Genomic DNA, 3,358 nt, shown 5'->3' on the forward strand with positions numbered 1-3,358 from the left:
GGTTTAATAACCAGAATCCACACAGAACTCAAGTGTATTAGCAAGAAATGAACAAGTGATCCCAGCTCAGGGTGGGCAAGGGACTTGAAGAGAAACTTCTCTGAAGAAGACAGGTGCACAACCTACAGACATATGAAAAAAACGCTCATCATCCTTAATCATCAGAGAAATGCAGATGAAAAACTACTTTGAGATATCATCTAACTTTAGTAAGGTTATCCCACATCACAAAATCCCCAAACCAGAGATGTTGGTGTGGAAGTGGAGAGAAGGGAACACTTCTACACTGCTGGTGGGATGCAAACTAATATATTCCTTTTGGAAAGATGTTTGGAGAACATTTAGAGATGTAAAAATAAACCTGTCATTCAATCCTATAATTCCTCTACTAGAAATTAGGTCCAGAAGACCAAAAATCACACCATAACAAAGATTTGTACTAGAATGTTTGCTGCAGCCCAATTCATAATTGCTAAGTCATGGAAGAAGCCCAAGTGTCCATCGATCTATGAATGGATCAATAAATTGTAGTATATGTACACCATGGAATATTATGCAGCCTTAAAGAAAGATGGATACTTTATCTCTTCCATGTTTACATGGATAGAGCTGGAACATACTCTTCTTAGCAAAGTTTGTCAAGAATGAAAGAAAAAGTATCCAATGTACTCAGCCCTACTATGAAACCAATTTATAGCTTTCTTATGAAAGCAATAATGCAATCATAGCCCGAGAGGGAGGAGAGGGGAGGATGGAGGGTAATTAGGGGAACCACACCTACCATGTATCTTACAAGGGTACATGTGAAATTTACTAGGTATAGAATATAAATATCTTAACCCAATAACTAAGAAAATGCCCTGAAGGCTATGTTAACCAGTTTGATGAAAATATTTGAAATGGTATATAAAACCAGCACATTGTACCCCATGATTGCATTAATGTACATGGCTATGATTTAATATAAAAAAGAAAAAGAAAAAAGTTTCTAACTGTTAGTAATCATTTAGAGCTCTATAGTTAAAACAAACTAAGAAGAACCTCCTTAATAACACATATGAAGAGTACAGAAGTTTTAACTAGGCATTTTATTGAGACCTACCTGAGAGTGGGGTCTTTCCTATGTGAAATTCAACTGGCGAGAAAGCAGGTGAAGAAATTGGTGAAGGGCTAGTTATACTTCCCACACTGTATTTTTTTGCATTAGCCTTAATAGGGCTAGAAGAAAACTGCCCCTATGATAAAAATAAATAAATACATGTATATGTTTCTTTTACTCAATTCAGTTTTTCACAGATTTATGAACTAGGAATTATTCATAAGAACTACCAAAAGGCAACCTGTAACAAAGATTACTGAGAAGAACTCTATAAAATAAAGTTGGAAGTAGAATGTTAGTCCAAATATAAATTCACTGGGTTTAAATAAATCATTAAATTTCATACCAAGCAGCTGTTTGTCAACATTTTTTAAATAGTTTACTACATTAATGCCAATCCAGTTGTGTTATACTGTAAATCTTACATTAATTAAGCAAATAACTTACATTAAGATTCCTTCAGATTCATAAATTTGGTTATCCCATATACCTTTACATATAAAATTGGAAAGAGTATGCTCCCCAAACATGCCTATGACTAATGAGAGTAGATGAACTAGGAGAGTCTCCATGGAGTATAAACCCAAAAGATAACTGAGTGCAAAATGAACATGCAGGTCCAGACACATCTACAGAAAACTAACCAGCCACTTTTTAGTATACTTCTTACCGAACCTGGTGTCTGTACAGGGCTCCTACACTGTACAGGAGATAAATCTATTGAATAAAAAACTTCAACTGAGGCCTGAGCACCGCTATGAGGACTTCTGGGAGAAGCTGAAGGTAAAGAGTCAGAGATGCTTCTGTTTCCATCAAAAAAGAGCTTTCTTCTGAGAGATGAAGAGCTGAGGTTTCCAGGAGACTGATCTGCAAATTCATCAGCTCTAAAATAGTCACCTATAGTTAATAACAGAATAAAATATAAAGCTAGCTATTGTACAGAATTATATTTCTGTTACCTGCCTTTTTCAAAACCAGCATGTAGTATAAGTTTGCATTTCTTTCAAAAAAGAGCAAAATTTAATTGCATATGTAATGTTTTAAATCCTAAATTATTCCTTTTTACTTTGTTTTAGAAACAGGGTCTCGCTCTGTTGCCCAGGATAAAACGCAGTAAGTGTACTGATTATAGCTCACTGTAGCCTTCTGGGCTCAAGCGATCCTCCTACCTCAAGCTCTTGAGTAACTGGGACAAAAAGTGTGCACCGCCATGCCTGGCTATTCCTTATTTTTTGAGTGCCTCTTTATTAGTATAGCTAATACTAATAAATGTCTACAGTGTATGTCTATAGTAAAATTTATTACAATAGAAAGGCTAATTCAAACCATGTTCAATAAAAAGAGAAATTTCTGGACAGTTTCTCCATTTCTTTAGGAAGAGGAATTGCACACATTACCACTTACAAAAAGCCAGCAAAATAAAACTTTTAAGTTATTAAAGGTTTAAACAAGTATAATATTTACCTAATATTTTCTCTAAATTAAAATCCACAGGAAGAGACAGCAATGTCTGACAAGCAGCTGGAAGCAAACAAATAAGTAAATACAAACATGGATAAATTAGTGAAAGCACATGACATGCCATTTAGCAAGTGCTTCCCACTCAACCATCTCCCCAGGCTGTTCCAGCCAAACAGAATTATTCTACAGGGTGTTCCCAAAGTCTCCATGCATAGTCACAGATACTTTGGATTGTGTTCATCATGAATAGAAAGGTGGCCAACACACAGAGGATACTTTGCAAAGATTTGGTAAAATGTTGTAATGAATATTCTGTAAATAAAAGTACAGTTAGCTATAATTTCCCATTTTCCCTATGTATGACAACTTTTGGGACACTCCCTATTTCTGCATGCCATCCCAATACCATGCCACCTTCCTCTAAGCCAGTGGTTCTCAACCTTCCTAATGCCACGGCCCTTTAATATCACTGCTAAGCAGTTTCCCACACTTTCCACCACTGATATAAATGTGTTTTTTTTTAATTAAGATATAAATATGTTAATGGAAAAAGCTAATTCCTGCCTATAGGCAGGGCACTTGAATTAAGACACCAGCCTGTATTTGAGGGGAGATTTCCCATATTAACTTTCAGAAGAACTCTTTTCAAAATCAGGAAATCAACTTATATATTTTGAACAAGAAAACAACCTATTAATGCTATTCTTAAAACATGGCTGGATGTATCTGTTCTACCATATTTGTTTCTAAAAGTCAGCTCTCTGAGAATGATTTAGCTCATTCATAACAAGTAAACAA

At 35.3% G+C, this 3,358-nt stretch overlaps 1 protein-coding gene across 1 annotated transcript in view; it reads right to left on the bottom strand.

The window, feature by feature from the left end:
* BORA (bora, aurora kinase A activator) overlaps nt 1-3,358 on the bottom strand; it is a 35,288-nt gene that overhangs the window by 17,706 nt on the left and 14,224 nt on the right. Inside the window, 3 exon segments of the mRNA XM_023513193.1 lie at nt 1,103-1,235; nt 1,770-1,996; nt 2,564-2,620. Of these exon segments, the coding sequence (XP_023368961.1) occupies nt 1,103-1,235; nt 1,770-1,996; nt 2,564-2,620 (417 nt within the window).

The sequence above is a fragment of the Otolemur garnettii genome, unplaced genomic scaffold (assembly GCF_000181295.1).
Source record: "Otolemur garnettii isolate 467f Iridium unplaced genomic scaffold, OtoGar3 scaffold00036, whole genome shotgun sequence".
Lineage (NCBI taxonomy): Eukaryota > Metazoa > Chordata > Mammalia > Primates > Galagidae > Otolemur > Otolemur garnettii.